The sequence below is a fragment of the Oreochromis niloticus genome, linkage group LG9 (assembly GCF_001858045.2).
Source record: "Oreochromis niloticus isolate F11D_XX linkage group LG9, O_niloticus_UMD_NMBU, whole genome shotgun sequence".
NCBI lineage: Eukaryota > Metazoa > Chordata > Actinopteri > Cichliformes > Cichlidae > Oreochromis > Oreochromis niloticus.
The window spans coordinates 19,780,408-19,794,779 of record NC_031974.2 but is presented as its reverse complement, the minus strand read 5'-3'; the positions used below and the strand labels follow the sequence as shown (position 1 = coordinate 19,794,779).

Here is a 14,372-nt window from a genome sequence, read left to right as displayed (position 1 = left end):
AGAGGGAGAGTGGAGACAAGTTTAATTCTCTTTGCAGCAGGGAATGTGGTTTAAAATGCTGCATATAGGGCCATAAATTTGTTTTCAATTTTACCGGCGCTAAGTGACGTGCTGATCCTCCCGCGGGCTCACGCTTGCAAAAAGAGATTGCACTCACACTAACCTGGACAAATTAATGCTTAAGAAATTATTAAATTCTCCTGCAAATTGAATGGCCAATTCCCCTTGCCTCCAGATCTTGCTAACACAGCACTCGTGTGCATTGCTAAATTAAAAATGAGGGGTGGGGTATACAAAAAAAGACTGTTTGGTGCATTTTAGCGTTAACCGATATAGTTGGAAAAATTGAATCAGCTGGGAAAACATAAGGTAGAAATAAGCACCGAGTCAGGCCAGAGGGCAAAATAAACAAATAACATTACTGAAGTAAATGAAAAAAATGGCTTTATGATGATTAAAAATACACTTTTTAAAAAACCGTGCTCTGCTATTGATGCATCTTCCACCCACTGATTTTTAATTTTTAAGCACATATCTAACCTGAGGTCTCGTGCTGGGCTGGAACCAGCCGAAGCTGTGATTGGCCCCCAATAATGAGGTGACCCCCTACGTGGAAGCATTTGGCGACAGTGGGAAGGAAAAACGTCTTTTTAGGGAAGAAACCAGAAATATTAGACTAACTGTTAGAAAACTAACAGTTAGTCTAACATCCATCTCTTTGGACTGCGTGGAGGAAATGCAAACTCCACACTGACGATGAGGAGGTTCAAACCAGGAACTTTTCTTGCTGTGAGCCGACAGTGTTTTTGTTCTTAACATCTGTGCTTTTCCTCTGCAGCCCGACTCTGACGATGACCCACAGGAACCTGACGGGCAGCTGCAACGTGAACTGCGGCTGCAGGATCCACGAGTACGCTCCAGTCTGCGGCTCTGACGGCATCACCTACTTCAACCCCTGTCTGGCTGGATGCAGCACCGTCGGCAACGACAGCACTGGGGTGAGCGCACAATAGAGGGGGCAATTGCATACTTGCTGCACTCATAGTTCCTTTTGTGTTTGCGTCACATAATTGCACAAGCGTCAAATAAATCGGAGAATTATGAGTGGAAAAAGGAATCCGAGGAGTTTGCCAGAGGATACACAAATCATAATGGATACACAAAGACCTGTTCTCTGTGCATTCTCTTCTTGTAGCCCTGGAAATACAGGAAGTTAGTGTACAGCAGTGTCTCGGAGGAAGTTATAACAACACAAGGAAAGAAAATGTTTGGATTCTTTGCCTAGATCACTGATTGCACCGTGTTGGTGGTGCCATCCAGTCTGTGTGTGAATCTATAAGTCTGTTTTAGGGAGCTTTGTTCTGATTTAACTCAGTTTAATTTCAATTTCTCATTGCTGTTTTCTCCCACAGATCAGGAACTACACCGACTGCGGCTGCGTGCAGAGCAGGCAGGTCATCACCCCGTCCTCCGGCAGCCAGGTCAACCAGCTCCAGCTCGTCATTGTTAAAACGTACTTGAACGAGAACGGCTACGCAATGTCGGGGAAGTGTGACCGCACCTGCAACACACTCATCCCTTTCCTGATCTTCCTCTTCATTGTCACCCTCATCACTGCCTGTGCCCAGCCCTCCGCTATTATCGTCACACTCAGGTAAGGGAGGCTCTCCTGCCAGGTTTTGCCAGAGAGCTTCTAAGACCCTTTGTTGAAGGGTTCTCAGTGTTTCATTCTAATGTGGTTTCCCTTTACCCAGGTCCGTCGATGAACAAGAGAGGCCTTTTGCTCTTGGGATGCAGTTTGTCTTACTCCGAACTCTTGGTATGTTGCTCATTATTTGCACCACATAAAAAAACTGTCCTCGGTATGCTTTGCCATCTTGTTAGTTTGGATGAATCTCTTATCATTGCTGCCCATTGAATCTACTTTGCCCCTAAAGGAAGTGCAAACGCTTTAATTTAGTGAAAAGTGCGTATTTGTTATTATTTTGTTCACTAAGACAGCAAACAGCTTTCTGAGCAGCTGAAGATGTGTCATAAAGCATGTAGCCAAGCAAATCTGTCATCTGATGTTTTCACAGCTTCTCCATTGTCCACTTTTCTCCAGCTTTTATTGTCTTATTCGTCCTCACTAACGCCACAGAGAGCAGGGATATGCCAGCTTGTAGCACACCTCTGTGAACTTTTGAGCAGACAGGTGTAGAAAAGTGCTCGGGCTGAGTAAACGCTGCCCTTGCATGGAATCCAATCAGCCTGGCCTTGCTGTGTGAACATAAAGTTGTCACATCACTTTTCATTAATGCAAAATGTGTAGAAGGGTGCACGGTGGAGCCCTGTGTGTGTGTGTGTGTGTGTGTGGTTATAGAGTTAACACAATCTAATAATGTGAACTTTGGGTTTCATTATATACACCTATACAATGTTACTGAAGTTATCAGTTAACAGCGCTTCTGATCGGCATAAAGACAAACATTGCCACCAAGTGGTAGAGAAATGGTACTGCAGTGCAGTTACTGTTACTAGTGTGCTGTATGTATTAGGATGTATTTGAATTCTGTGAAATTAAGTTTGTTAGCAAAGAAGTTTAATTTGAATTAAATTAATTAATTCAGTTCAATTAAATATTGTTATGTCAGCCTCAACCCACTGTATAGTTTATATTCAGTTGGCTGAAATTGAAGTAATTAACTACAGCTTCTCTCTAACTCCAGCCTACATACCGACGCCCATCTACTTCGGTGCTGTGATCGACACCACCTGCATGCTGTGGCAGCAGGACTGCGGCGTGCACGGCTCCTGCTGGGAGTACGATGTCACCTTGTTCCGCTTCGTCTACTTCGGCCTGGCCGCCAGCCTGAAATTCGTCGGCTTCGTCTTCATCTTCCTCACCTGGTACTCGATCAAGCACAAAGAGGCGCAAGCTGAGCGCTGGCGTCAGCACCTGCCTCCACTGGGTACCGTCAGCGAGCTCATATGCCACGCCGGAGGCCAGAAGAGCCACGCGCGCACCCGTTCCTGCCCCGTGTTCATCCCGCCTCGGCCCGAGCCGCCAGCCGCCCTCCTGCTTAACCGCGGCCACAGCAGCCTCAGCTGCCCGGGCAACGCCCTCAAAGCAATAACTCCCCCCATCTTGTTGCCACATCACCACCGAGGCTCTGCCCACGTCTGAGAGCGCGCCCGTTTCATAGTGACACGTGCCTTCCTGTTTGTGCATCTGCACGACACGGCGTCTGCTCACGACACCAATCGGACGCCAAGCGGGGGCTCCCCTGCTGCTGTAGGACAGACAGGCAGAGACACAAGTGCGCCCACCACACCTAAAGGGCTGCTCGTCCTTTACGATGACGGGAGAGCGAAAGATGTTCTTTCACTCAAGAGCATATCATCAGCTGCAGCCACACGGCATCCACACAGAAGGTCAGACCTCCAGGTTTGGACACTATAAAGACATCTCATGGTGCTACTGTTAAAGGGCAGGGCATTATAATTATGTACAGTCAGATGAATCATCATCAACACAGCGTCTAAAGCACAACCTGTACTATGCAAGCTCCTGTGTACAGCTCCTCCCTTCTCAGTACTGTACAGCTCCCTCTGTATTCCACATCTGTACCTCCTCTGCTCGGCTCATCCACCCATACCACCACGCTGTTGTCCATTCTTTGATAGTCCCATTTTCACTTGCAGGTTAAGCATACTCTTGTGCATTTGAACCTGTTCTCTCGTCTGGTGTTGTCCACATCTTCAGTGGGACTGGTTTCTAATCCTTTCACCTTCATTTTTTTTTCTTAACAGTGCCTCTCAGGCTGCCTCGGCCAGTCCAGTATAAAAGGCTAGCTACCAGGGTAAACGCTAGCTACTAAAAAGCCAGTCATTTCTTCTTCAGCTGGGCGACAGCACTTTGCTATTGGTCGTCACAGATGATCATCTGCAAGTTAACCATGTAGCTCAAAGCAGGCAAAGACCAGCTGGTACAGTGTAGAACGACTGTAGGCAAGAAAACGATATTTCATAAGAAGTGATGTTATTAAAACGTTATTTGTCAGGTGGCAAATAGAAGAAAGGAAATAAGAACGGTACATTATCTCTTACCATGTGCTGAAGTTACTGAATGTCCCAAAGATGTGACAGTAGGATTTATTTTTAAAGTGGCAAAACTCCCGTTTACTTTAACCCCTTTTTAGAAGCGTCGTCTTCAGAGTAAAATGATTTGTATGGAATCAACCAGCCGATGAACACATGCGTCATTTTGGCTTTGTATTGTAAAGGCGTCTCCATACTACTGATCATCAGATGTACATAGTAGTATTTTAGAATATAAAAGTAGCAGTGCAGCAAGCTTGACCCCTTATGTCAGTTATTGGGCGTTTGGGGCCATCTAGTGGACACAGAATGATTGCGCGTGAAGGCCAGTGAATGTTGCTGTTTGGCAGACCTACTGTACTATGAAATTATGAAATTATTGGTTTCTAAGTTAATCACTGCTCTGGATTAATTGCTTCAGACCCCCAAAGGTTATAATCGAGAGAACAGATGATCTGCTGTCTTGGATATTTATTTATTTAAGTCAGATGTTTAAATTTTTTCTGGCAAAGTCTGCTGTGTTTCCCGTAACACTGGGCTTGTGTTGTTTAAGTAAATTATGACTTAACTTCCTCTAATCAGGAGGCGGGGGGCATTGAAGCCTTGCTGTGTTCTGATGTTAGAAATATATAAAAGTGCATTGAAAAACTTTTTTTTTTTTCTTTTGAAAACCAAATTTTAAGAAGTATTTTTTTCTCCATGTGCGAGGGGATACATAAGTCTAATAAAAGTAACAGTATTTTATATTCTGATTGGTATGAGTTAACAGCCCTGCCACTTAAAGATTATCATAAGTAGATCAAAGATGAATTTTTAGTGTTACCGTGACTTCAAATGAAATATTCATAAGTCATCATTGTGTAAATATTAAAGCAAATGAAGCATATTATAGAGCTCACGTGTAGTTAGAAGCATATTTATGAACTAACCCATGATGTTGTAGTTAAAAAAAAAATTCTTAAAGCTAGAAAAAGGAAAAAAAAAAGTTTCAGTGGTTGAACAGTATTATTCACACAGGAAGGTTCATTTTACATCACAAAGGGGAAGGGTTGGGATTATTGAACTGTTATCTGTTAACTGAACAACATAAATTAATTAAAATGTTTGAACTATGCTTCCCAGAATGTCCTCCTATATTATGATTCTCTGCTCTTCCTCCCCTGGGTCGTATTCATCACGCACTCTTAAGAGGACTAGCAACGTAGGATTACAAATCATCTACTCACTTACTGTGATTGCTGCTCAATAAACTCTGTTCTGATCCTTAAAACCTGTGCAAAAATACCTTAGGAATATGTTCACTGCAAGGCAGAACAGTAACATTTCCAAAATATTACTTAGCCCAAGGCCTTCTGTGTCCTTAAAATTCGATTTTTATTTTTATTAAAGCATGAAACCATCTCTTTGAGGCGAAGCAAACTGCTCTCCTTGCAGGGAAGGCTAGAGAATCATCCGGCAATGCCGCACCAAGGCGGCGATGTCTGACTTTGCTGTACTGTACACATACTTGGCTTTCAGTGTCCTGCTGTTCAAATGTCTGGATTGCTGCTGGCACAGATGACTTTGTGTTGACTGCAAGATTTGCTTTCTTTCTTTTTTCTTTTCTTCAGTATTTACACTGAAAGTGAGTTTCCTGTACTCTCCAAGTTGAGCTTTTATTGCTTTGTGTTCCTCAGGAGCAGAAGTCTAATTACTGTTTGTGAACACTTGGTTTACAAATGCCTTGAATACTTGATATTTGTCATTCAAATAAAAATAAAAAAAATCAATAAATAAAGAAAAGAAAATGAACTTGCTTGAATCATTACACACGGAGACTTGAGGGTGAAAGGTTTTATTTCTTAACAGCGTCATGGCTTTCCCGAAACCAGAGTTGTTCCATCATTTCTACACACACGGCTAATGCTGCAAAGAAAAAAGGGGCTTCGTGAAACCAGTTTCCAAGCCAGGAGATGTGAAACGTTGCCCTGGGAGGACCTTTTAGGGTTTTACTGACATGGACAAACCTGTAACAGTGTGTCATAATGTAACCGCCTTGAAATGAACTGGCCATGTGCAACACCATTCTCTGTCATACTTTCTTTAAAAAGTTACAGAACCACACGAGGAAGACGTTCTACCGCCTCTGGTGTTTGTGTGATCAGTAAAGAAAATCTTTATTTAAAAAAACAACACAAACGTGTTTGCTGACTGTTAATCTGTGCCGTGATTGTCTAAAAGCAAAAAAAAAAATGTTATGCTGATTCTGTAACTTTTAAAAAAATTATTTCATAAAATCTTAGTTCACAGCAGACAGGCAGTGGAGGACCAGGGTCGTTATTTTTTTGGGTGGGGAGGGCTGTTTGAAAGTGCTTGTGGATTGTGATGGGAGTTTGTTGCGACTGGGCAGGTTTAGGATAAACTGTTTGAAGAATGGAGCGTACCTAACTCGATGCTAATCACCCATTCAGGGATGGTTTAACCACTCACACCGTTTTTCATAAAAACATATATTAAAAACATCGATGGTGTTGTTATCCATGTGGAATTCAGCGTTTTTAATTCCAACACTTACGTTTAGCTGCATTAAGGCTTTTTTTTCTAAATATATATATACATATATATATATATATATATTTGAGGAAAAAGAAACATAACACTGTTTACTAATAATTGTAGGCAACAGTAAAAAAATAAACAATAACTTTAATACTCATTATACAACTCTGACTGGCTGAGGTGGCATTATTCTTTTTGCTTCGCTCTTGGCTAGCTCTCCTTAATCACCGTGTCTCTATGGTGACCAGAAGTTTATTGGCTGGCTGGCCAGAGCGTGAGTCTGCCTCAGAGGGTCTGACTGGAGGGTTGAGGCAGAGAGCCGCTGCCCTCGTAGTCCAAGGTGACGGGCAGAGCTGACTGAGGCAGCACCACCCTGACACTCTGTGGGGTGCTAGTCTGTGTGGTGGGGATGGTGGTGGTGGTGGGAGGGCTCCCTATGGTGCTAGCTTGGACCTTAGGCCTCAGAGTCTGCGAGACAAAAGGGAGAAAGCCTTGGGCGTGGAAAATATCATCCTCCTCTTCAGGGTCCAGGTTATGACTAAGACCCTGCGGGCTGATGGTCTTTCTGTGACCGGGGCCGAGTTCTAGCTGGGCTCGCAGGCTGTTGTGAGTACGCAAGAGGTCATCGTGTCGCGTTTCGAGCTCTGTCAGCCCATTCCCGCTAAAAGTTTCGCCTTCAATCTCCTCAAGCAGCTGCGCCCACGTATCGCTCTGGAGGACATCCCTGCTTCTACTCAGACCTGGTGATGATATCACCGCTGATTTTGACATAACAGACGTCTCAGGTCTGCTTACAAGCCTCTCGGGAAGGTCGTTGACAGCAGGCTCCAGTTTCTGTTCCAATGTGGGCCTGGGTGTGGGTGGTGCCGATGGTATTTTGCTGGGGATGGGGGTGGTGAGGCGAGTCTCTGTGACTAAGCCCAGCCAGACGTCACTGGCAGAAGCCAGCTCTTCTCCGCTGCCCACTTCAAGCCCTCCACCCCCGGCCCCGGAGCCCAGCTCTGGCAGGGTGGAGTCGTCAAGCTTATGGGTTTGGTTGTTAAAAACGTGTCGCAGTGCAAACATTTTATCTACATCCTTCTGGAAGTTGTCCCAATTCTCTGGGCTGGGGCTATAGTCAGGCCTACATTCATACAGGCTTTCGTTTATGCTATACAAATCCTCCAGTCCCTGCCAGTTCACCTCCTCATCTGTCAAGTTGGGTAGCTTAACCTTGTCGTCCTTCCCATATTGGCTGTGTGCTGTCAAAGAAAAAGAGAGACTGTGAGGAGCAGAAAAATACGGGGAGCTCTTTTCAGGTTCACTCAGTCGGCATGCAGTCATGCTCAGCTCCCAACTCTCACCAAAGCAGCCAACGTATAGGAGTCTGAGACCTCAAGCAACACACATATACACACACACGCTTCAAAAGTAGCATTAGAAAAACACAGTATTCACCCTGAGCTCAAGCCATGAGTAGTGCAAACACATGCTGACTTTCTGCTAATTCAGTATAAAAAAAAAAAAAGTCTGAGGAAAAACAAAAATATTCAATGATCCATTATAATATACTAACACGTAATATGTAATGATATAGTTAATGAAGGGCCTGGGCTCAACTGAAATGCAAAGTCAGGCAACCTGGAATAGAAGAATGTAATGGCAGAGGAAACAAAAAGATGGTCAACAAACAAAAGATGAAGCAAAGTAAGAGAATGTGCTCTGTAATTCCCAGGAAAAATGAGAAAGGAATTCAAAATGCTACAAAGAAACAAAAGTAGCAGCAAAAGCCGAAATCAAGAGTTTGGCTCAGTTTGATAAGTGCAAGAAAAGAAGCGTCAGAGCCGCTTTTGGTTGACCGTCCTCGTGGAATCGGCTCTCTTCAAGACTTTTTGCAGCTAGGAAAACGGAGATGGTTTGACATTGGGTTTTTAGGGACTCACAGGAAGGAGAGGCTTGTTCTCCTCTTTGACCATTTTCGATGCTGCTGCCGCCTGGTAAGCAGGTGCCAGAAACAGAGGTCAAAAGTGCAGAGGTCAGTGCCTGGACAGAGGTCACGGCAACTCAAGTGTCCATTCTACTGCTAGCTAATGGCCATGAGTAGATATGAAGAGCTATTCTGAATGTGGTGTTACACCGGGACAAAATGGAATGACTGTGGCTGGCATGGCATGAAATGTCGAGTGTTAAAGGAATAGTTTCAAGTTTTGGGCAACTTTATTTTTTGCCTAAGTTAGATGAGGAGATGGATACTCCTCTCAGGTCTGTCTGTCTGTTTTTACCCTTTGCTTTTGTGTGGATTAAACAAACGAGACATATATTGAGTCGGTAAGAGGAGATTCCTGGAAGTCTCTTTCTCTTCTTCATGCCTGGCAGGTACACACCATTCATCATAGAAAGTGAAATCAATCTTCTCACAGGGCTTTATATAAGCTTATCTCCCAAAAATGTCAAACTATTCCTTTAATGTCATGTAGTGATGCATTATGGGGATGATGCGGTTTCATGCATTGTCATTTACATGCACTTGATGCTTGGCCTCAAGTAAAGAAATATCCATTATTAGGACTTGGGATTATTATATTTAAACAGCCATGCTATCCTATAAAAAGATACTAAAATGATCGATATTTTAACATAATAAACTGATAGAAGGGTTTCATCTTGAGCATTGCTGTGAAAACATGTGGCAGAGAGCATCTTAGCTGCTGCAAATCGACAATACACAGCGAGTAAAGATAAAGACAGACTGTGCGCGCAGGATGAAACAAGCAAACAAAATATCTGTTATGCTTTGTTAGCGCGTTCCCAGCATGCAGCCACAGATGAAGCGTCGGCACTCCGTGTATGACGGATTAGTGGGAATGAGGCAGTTGGGCCCATGCAGGTGTTAAAGGGAGGAGAAAAAAAATAAGCCACTGAAGAGAAACAAAAACTTGGAGAATACCTGTGTGGCTCAAAGCTTCCTCCATCTTTACCTCCTGATAAAAATAAAAGCAGTCGATTGTTAATGCTTTGATTCAAGGAGATGTGGGAGGGAAATAAACAGATCATTCACACTGAAGACATCTTCATGCACCGCTCCTATATGCTATGGAGAAACGCAATCATTGGATGATTAGGAGGAGGAGGAGGTATGAGGAGACAATGGAGGAAAAAGTCTGAAAGGTCATATGACTGGGCTGGGTTTAGAGATGAGGAGATTCAGAGTTAAGTGGTCTGATCAGGCGCTCACTTTACAGGTTATCCCCTTCAAAAGCAAAAAGGTTATCCAGTCAGGTGATTGCTGAGGGTTAAGTCACACATCACAAATAGATTCTGCTGCACCCATTTCACCCCACAGTTAAAATTTTAATAATCTAATTTTCCAACTAAAACATCACTTGATTGAACCACAACAGTAATTTCATTGGTTCACAGAGCTGGCACCGTAACTGAGAAAGGGCAGCCAGTGCAAGTAAGAGATTTTCGGCTGTTTTGTGACATGTGCTGGCACGGATTTGACAAGACCAGCATGCCAGCGCTGAAACACAATCAGGTTTCTCAGAGCAGCTTTGGCCGCTCCAGTGCTCCACTCTCCAGCTGGTAATTACAGACATGAAAGTTTTATCCTCGGGACATAAACAACGCAGCCAGTTCATGCCACACACAAACGCTGTATAGCTCAGCCTTTACGGGCTTAGGTCATAGTGACATTACTTATTAACCGCCTCCATCACCGGGATGTCTTCTTTTAATGATCCTTGGACCAATTGGTGGTGATAAAAATAAATAAATAAATATATTGTGGCTGCCTATAGCACCGATGCGAGACAGGCTCAAATAAAACGACAGCCTCAATTGCTGTGATGACAGAGTCCACCAAATAATATCCCTAACACTCGGTGACTCACAAAGGGGAAGATTGGCCACGATGCACAACTGTAACCTGGCCCTGTATTTTTCTTTTTTCTTTGATAAATTCAGAATATATTCCAGTAGAGTGGGAGATCCTGAGCTGAAAGACAAGTCACAGTGCATGTGTGGGTGTGTGGGTATATGGGAAGAAAACACAGGAAACAAAGGGAATGCATATCTCAGTCATGATTACTTGACCTCCACCTGAAATTTGAGCAAACTGAGTGGATCATCCCCAAACACATGCACCATGCAGATATGTACAAATGCACACAAGACCGAGACAGATCCAAACCACAGAAGACACACACTGTGGAAGACTGGAACACAAATATTATCACATCGTCCCTCAGATTACGAGTTATATTAACGATACCATTTGTTACGCTTCAGTCAGTCTGATTTTTCTGTTTGTAGAATCTGTTTCAGTCTTTATTGGCATCACAACTACCACTAAACCCAGTTCTTCACTCAAAGGGGGAACAAACAGACTGAAAAAGGATTCTTTTATTTTAATTAGATTTTTTTTTACCTGTATCCAAGCCTTTAGGGCGAGGGTTACACTGCTTGTATCCTTGACAACTCCTCATCTCCATGAGCTGGGCATGGAGTGTGTTCAGCACCTCTCGATCCACTGCATATACTGCGTTGGTAAGCTGCCAACACAACACACACACACACAAAACTTGTTTTATTGTCATGATGTTATATCTTCTTGTTACTAACACCACCTGTTCTTTAATAGATGAGTTTTATAACGCAGGAGCCAATGAAAATGGTTTAAGAGTGACAAAGCGGACAAATGCAGCGAGAGAGAGCGAGAGCACAGCTGACTGATTGTAGACAGATGTTCACCCACCTGGTAGGGGTCACTGTTGAGGTCAAAGTACTCCAGGAAGCCTGTGGAGAATTCGCAGAAGAGCGTGTTGTGGGTCTCGTTGATTGTTCGCAGGCACCAGTACGTGTTGTTGTTGGAGCTGGTGCACGCACAGAACGCCCCCACTACGAAATAAATGACACAGTCGCTGCCGTCAGTCCTAATCCTGACCATTATTTCAGGCGAAAACATGAAACTCATTAAATGAATGGAAATTTTACGAATGTTTGACAACCACATCTACATCATGTTAAACACTGATCAAACAAACTATCATTATTTCGCTGATGTTTGGAGACTGAAGCTAATAAACGCACGTGTCCAGAAGGGAGCCGTCTGCCAGTGGTCATTGTTATGCGTGAAGCAAGTGAGGCCTGGCAGGCTGCAGTCGTCGCCATTCCTCTGGCGCTTCTTTTCCTTCCTTTCCTTCTTTCTCCTGCGGATCTCGTTGTACAACTGGGCCTTCCCGTCTATGTCCTGCGCGGCCTCTCTGTCAGACAGAAACGTGAGAGAGGATTACAAAGGCGTGACGCAAACATGACATCAGCCCCTACCCTCCTTGGTGCCAGTAACCGCAGTAATTGGGGGGATACAGAGGGGACTTCCAGAAGGCCTCGCTGATGCCAGGCTATGACAGCCTGTTTACTTTCATGTTTGAGGCCTTACTACAGTATTTCCAATTTTCTCTGGAATGACATTCTAGCCACTGTCCCCTTTTCCTCCAGCCCGAACACACGGCAGGCACTGCGAGAAACAGCTGCTTTACATTGGCATAATCGGTTCCCAGTGTTTCCTGGTGCAAGCCGATCACTGTGTTTGAGGGACTGACTGATTCCCCTCTCTGCTGGATCATTCTGTCTTTCCATGCAACTCAATCACTTCCAGACACACACACACACAATGACAACATCTGCTTTGTCATTTAAAGTCTATTGACGGACCATTTATAGATGGCATGCCTTCTTTAGAAACTTGTGTGTATTTTAGGATCGCATACATCATTAACACACCAAAGTAAACGTACATGATGGAGTGTTCAACTGTGAGCTACAAAGCAACCGAAAATGAAGATGAGCTTTAGTGATGGATTCGTGTTACACCCGCCATGCAGATGTACGGTTAAAGAGCATCACAGCACACACCATTTGCACATTTTCAATCAGTTGCAGATTTCATGGTCAGTGTTAACTGATAGATAAAATGCTGAAATTAAATAGGGCAAAAAAGGGGAAGAGAAACTCACTTAAACGGATGGAGTTGATCATTCCTGCTCTTCAATCTCTCTGCCTTGTTTCTGTGTCCTTTGCTATAATAGCTGTTTTTTATGAACAGAAAAAGGACCGTGGAAGAAAAGTTGTTTTTTCGTTTTTTTTTTATCTATGCAGTCCAGCAGGGTTTGGAATAAGGCCTAAAACAAGCTATAAAATCAACTTTTCCAACAATACTAGAGAGATAAATGTATTTTTTAAGGTGAAATATAAGTGACTGACCTCTTCTTTCCACAGTCACAATCATCTGGCCGTGTCCTCTTCAGATGACCTCTTACTTCTCGCAGTTTTTTCATTTTTTCTTGAAGTGCTTCAATCTAGAAATACATAAGCAATACAAGCAATGACCTTTAATAAAAAAAATACCCAGAAAACTGTCCAAGAGCCTCATATTGAACCTCATACACTCACCTCCTGGTCCACATAGCTCTTATGATCCTTCCATGCTCTGGGGGACTGGTAGATTTCTCTCTCGCAGTGGACGCTGTCATTCACGAGGATGTAACACCTAAAAAAGACACAAACACCCCCCTGCTATACACTACTTTATTGACGCAGAGAAATGTAAGTGAGAGGGGAAATTTGATTGCTTACTTGTGGGTAACTTTCACAGAGTTCGGGTATCCGACTGCATTTGTATCATCTGCCAGCATCTCCTCCGAACCGTCGTCAGACCCCAGCTCATATTCCGGTTCCTCTGGGTTGTAGTGACGCTTGGAGATGGCACGAGGACGGACAGCTGACTGATCATCTGCCTGAAGGTCAATATCATATATTTGACCTTCAAACTCCACAGACAGAGACCTGGCAGGTCGAGTGTGGACGAAACGTGGGCGATAACCTATTAAAAAGAAAAAAAGGATGCTATGTATTTCTTTTTACTCTCATTTCCACCTTATTTCAACATCGCAATGAAGTAAAAGCCAGCGTCCTAATACACCAACTGATTTTTGGTAGGATATCCTATCTGGATCTTTAAGGCTTATTACATCTTCATACTTCAGTTGTACCGTTTCCAAGACACATCAGAGGGCATCAGACCATTTGATAACAAAGTCCCAACAGCCCACGCATGCACAAAGGCACGTCCAGAGCATAAATTCCAGGACCTGTTGCAGAGTGTTTGCTTTTTCCATGCATGCGTCTCGCTTTAGAGCATAAAAAATCCATTGCCGGGAATAAAAACTTGAGGCTTTAAAGATTTCTCTTTCTAGTACTGAGAGACAGACATTAATGGGACTGTTTAAGAAAACAAAAGCTCTTCTTTTTGAAGTGAAATAATCTTACACACATGTATGTGCATTTTGCCATGGTTTCAATTAAATCACTGTCCCTCTATATTACAAGAAGAAAGAGCAGGTTTGGGTATACTCACGGCGGCTTGTTGAGGAAGGAAACTGTCGGTGGGAGCGGCGTTCGGACTTGGATGGTTTGTACTGTGCGTCTCCACAGTCGCAGGCCCTCTCCCGGTTGTCGTAACTGTTACGGGGCTTCAGGCTGCGGGCTCTCTTCCTGGAGCCTTCTTTGGAACCACCTTTACACTTCTGTATCCTCCACTTCCCTGTGATCTCCTCAACACAGTGCCATTTCTGCAGAAAGAATTACTTTTAGTAGCACGACAGGCTTGCAAAAAAAATAAAATAAACCAAAGTTTCCTTGCAACAGCAATGAACACATTTTATTTTATTTTTTTTTTGGGTATGGCTAATTAGTGCCTTAGATGTTAATGATAT

General features: G+C 43.6%; 2 protein-coding genes across 9 annotated transcripts in view; one reads left to right on the top strand and one right to left on the bottom strand.

Moving 5' to 3' along the window:
• Positions 1-5,194, top strand: part of slco5a1 (solute carrier organic anion transporter family member 5A1) — a 35,124-nt gene extending 29,930 nt beyond the window's left edge. For both annotated transcript variants that reach the window (XM_003443567.5, XM_025910257.1), the window contains 4 exons: positions 839-998; positions 1,413-1,654; positions 1,755-1,819; positions 2,709-5,194. In XM_003443567.5, coding sequence (XP_003443615.1) covers positions 839-998; positions 1,413-1,654; positions 1,755-1,819; positions 2,709-3,166 — 925 coding nt within the window. In that variant the 3' untranslated portion in view covers positions 3,167-5,194. The remainder of the gene's footprint in view (positions 1-838; positions 999-1,412; positions 1,655-1,754; positions 1,820-2,708) is intronic.
• Positions 5,195-5,898: 704 nt separating this feature from the next.
• The window catches only part of sulf1 (sulfatase 1), an 86,617-nt gene continuing 78,143 nt past the window's right edge, over positions 5,899-14,372 (bottom strand). For 5 of the 7 annotated variants that reach the window (XM_005471812.4, XM_005471813.4, XM_003443457.5 and 2 more), the window contains 9 exons: positions 14,015-14,228; positions 13,234-13,480; positions 13,051-13,147; positions 12,862-12,956; positions 12,615-12,686; positions 11,689-11,861; positions 11,354-11,496; positions 11,027-11,150; positions 5,899-7,859 (listed from right to left, as the gene is read on the bottom strand). In XM_005471812.4, the coding sequence (XP_005471869.1) occupies positions 6,904-7,859; positions 11,027-11,150; positions 11,354-11,496; positions 11,689-11,861; positions 12,615-12,686; positions 12,862-12,956; positions 13,051-13,147; positions 13,234-13,480; positions 14,015-14,228 (2,121 nt within the window). In that variant the 3' untranslated portion in view covers positions 5,899-6,903. Of the gene's footprint in view, positions 7,860-9,544; positions 9,579-11,026; positions 11,151-11,353; positions 11,497-11,688; positions 11,862-12,614; positions 12,687-12,861; positions 12,957-13,050; positions 13,148-13,233; positions 13,481-14,014; positions 14,229-14,372 lie in introns of all 7 variants that reach the window. The other 2 variants (XM_005471816.4, XM_005471815.4) reach the window with 2 other exon arrangements.